Genomic DNA, 3278 nt, shown 5'->3' on the forward strand with positions numbered 1-3278 from the left:
CCCCATCTTTATGTATCATAGACCCTAGGTACTTGAAACAATCCTTTGAGGGGAGAACATGTCCTTCTATGCATACCTCCACTTTGCAATATATGTTCATAAGTTTTCTTAATCAATTGACAACGTACATACATCCTACAGCCGCGAATGCTCAAACTCAGTTTCTTCTTATCATTGAGGTCACTCAATGAATTCATTGATAATCTATATTTATTTTTAATAATTTTAGAAAATAATTATGAATCTATTAGTGATGTATTTTAATATGATTTATTAATAGAGAATAAATCTGTATAATAGAAATGCATGAGATGCAGACATATATATGAAAAATTATTTGATACACAAACTGTGTAAAATTTAAAATCTAAAAATATGTCTATTTAAATGTCATTTGATATATTGAAAGACCTAAAACTATATATTCTAATCCTTTAACTTTAAATATGAAATCCAAAGCTAAAATTATTAATCTTAGAATATATAATAATAAATCATAAGCTCTTAATAAAATACATATTATCAATATAGTAACATTTATATTGTTTTTATTATTAAGTGGTCTCCGTAGTAAAAGAGAATGATGTTTCCCTAAAAATTTTGGGTTTGAGCTATTGCATCTGTAGAGTGTGTGTGTTGTCAACTGATTAAAAATCCTCTGAACGGATACTACTTTATAATCACCTCATACTATCTATCTATCTATCTATATATAACACAATAATTTTATATGTAATTAGTACCGGCAATTTTTTTAATGGAAAAGACGAAAATGAGGCCTCTTTAAAGATTTGAAATGAAATAATAGAATCAGCATCCACCAACTTTCAGATCAGGTTAGATAAAAGGAACCTTTTTAAGCTTAATGTAGTATTTTAAAATCTTAATGGCCAAAAACCAATAAAAAAACTGTCCATGGAAAATGCTAATGCCTAATATGCTTATACTCCCATGACACATAGCTGCCATTGGTGGTTCTTCGGGACCCACGTTTCTCTTACCTTGAGGGCCGACCACAACACACCATGGTTCATTAGGGTCACTACCCGAATGCCAAGGATCTGAGCCAACATCGCTGCCATCGTTATTAGAGTGAAAAACAGCGTATAAACTGGGCCAAGTCAGTCACCCTAAACCAATCAAAAACAGTTTTTCTAAGCAATTTATTTATTTTTATTTCCCTCATTTTCCCTTCTTATAAATAACAGTCCTCACCCTCTCTGTTTTGCATGATCACACTCTTCCACCTTTTCCTCTACCTCAACCAAACCACCACCTTCTCCATTAACAAGAAATCGAAGACTATAAAGAAACACTATAAGATGAGGCCTATTAGCAGCGGTAACACAGTAGAAGCATCAACTATGCCCTCATTGTCACCGTCGGCAATGGCGCAACCACGCTCTCCATGGCACTCACCCGTGCCCTACCTCTTCGGAGGTCTAGCAGCGATGCTGGGTCTCATTGCTTTTGCTCTCTTGATCTTAGCTTGCTCCTACTGGCGACTTTCTGGTCGTTTGGACAACCACGGTGAAGGAGGTGACGCCGAAAGGGATGTCGAAAGTGGTGAAAACGAGGCTGAGTCAACAAAGCCGGTGAAGGTTTACGAGGAGAAGATTCTGGTTATAATGGCTGGTGAGGAAAAGCCCACGTTCTTGGCTACCCCTGTATGCACTAAAGCTTCCTCGTTCGGTGACAAAAGTGGTAAGTTTGAGGACAAGGAAGGATCAGAGACGGCGGAAAGTGGTGTGAAAGTTAAAGAAGAGATGGGTGGTGATGATGGAAATGATCGGTTGCCAACAATAACAGAGAACTCTGAAAACCACGACAGCCAACCAACCCGAGACCAAAATTAAACCAGTGAGCTTAGCTGTTAGTTTTTTCCCTTTTTAATTTGGTCTCTCTTCGCAGAGAGTGAGGTTTTCCACTGTTTTTCTTTCTTTCTTTCTTCTCCCACTTTTTGTTCAAATCGATTTTGATAGTCGGAAAATGTAAATTCTGACGAGAACATAAATTAGACTTACGTTCTCTTCCCAAATCACATCCAAATTACAGAGAACAAAGCATGTTATAGACTTTTCAAGCGAATTACAGAAACAAAATCAAGTCCGAATCGGCCGAGAAACAAGAGAGAAAAGAAAAGCGGCCTTTAATTATTAGCACGTCGTTGCACACAAATTTAAACCGTTTTGAGCCGTTTGCTAGTACAGAGATATGATATAAAAATATGATGGGAATAATGATCTTTTTTGTTTTATGATTATAGATTTCACTTTTAAAGTAGTAAGTAGAGGAATAAAGGAAAGGAAGAAAATGAGTGGAAATTAAAAGCAAATATTCCTCAAAAGAGTTATAGTTTTAGTGCTGTGAATGGAATTCTGTCATCCCCTGAAGAGCAAGGGCAAAGGGACGTTGATTCACAAAGTATGCAATGCAATGCAATGCAAGTCGGCTGTTTTCTGTAGCAAGTAGGAGACACGTGGCGAGACAATTCATTAAAGCAAAACCTTAAGCGGCTGGGGTGGTGCCCGTGTCCCAACTGCGCGGCGACTCGACGCCACCATTTCTGTTGTTTTAAATTAACTTATTTACCATATCGCAAATTTTCGAAACCGAAATATTGTACCGTGTGCCTAATTGGTCCAATGTGCGATGTTCAACTCTCATGAACTCTAGCTGTTACTTGGAAGAGAGAGACGCAAGAGATTCATAGATGATAAGAAACGTCACCGAATTTAACAATTTGTCACGGAGAATAAGTTGGATACCAGATATAGACGATATTTTAGAGTTTCTAAAATGAGAGTTTTGTACGATTGAGTAACAATTTCTTTTGATTCAAAAAGGATAAATTCTAAATTTTATCTTTCTTTTTTTTATTTTGATTATTAACATTTAAAATTTTAATTTAATCATTAAATTTCAGACATTAGATTTTGATCACTTTACTATTAAATAGTTAACAAAGTTATGACATAACAAATACTCTAAAAAACGTTGTTTTAAATTAGTAAAGTATGCACTTAATTAACCTCATTTTGAATCCTTTTATATATATATATAACATCTTTCCTTTATTTTATTTATTCTTATTTTTTTTCTTTCTTTTTTTTTATATGCTCAGATTTCGGTTACCATTAGTCACGATCAACCATTGAGTTAGTCATTATCGACTGTTGTCGACGACGTTCAACGTGTACTTAAATTTCTCACTGGACTTATTTCATCTTCTTAAAAGTGAATTCAATATCCGTTTAATTAGAAAATATCTCAAACTT

General features: G+C 35.0%; 1 protein-coding gene across 1 annotated transcript; it reads left to right on the top strand.

The window, feature by feature from the left end:
• The first annotated feature begins 1242 nt into the window (after positions 1–1242).
• Positions 1243–2034, top strand: LOC120157024 (protein GLUTAMINE DUMPER 3-like). The gene has a single exon (XM_039168286.1). It carries the CDS (start codon positions 1323–1325, stop codon positions 1854–1856), a length of 534 nt encoding a protein of 177 aa, XP_039024217.1. The 5' UTR covers positions 1243–1322; the 3' UTR covers positions 1857–2034.
• The last annotated feature ends 1244 nt before the right edge of the window (positions 2035–3278 follow it).

The sequence above is a fragment of the Hibiscus syriacus genome, unplaced genomic scaffold, assembly GCF_006381635.1.
Source record: "Hibiscus syriacus cultivar Baekdansim isolate YM2019G1 unplaced genomic scaffold, ASM638163v2 tig00111238_pilon, whole genome shotgun sequence".
Lineage (NCBI taxonomy): Eukaryota > Viridiplantae > Streptophyta > Magnoliopsida > Malvales > Malvaceae > Hibiscus > Hibiscus syriacus.

Bases quoted from the DNA above. Each gene is read 5' to 3' on its own strand.
- LOC120157024 (XM_039168286.1), top strand. From the start codon at position 1,323: ATGAGGCCTATTAGCAGCGGTAACACAGTAGAAGCATCAACTATGCCC.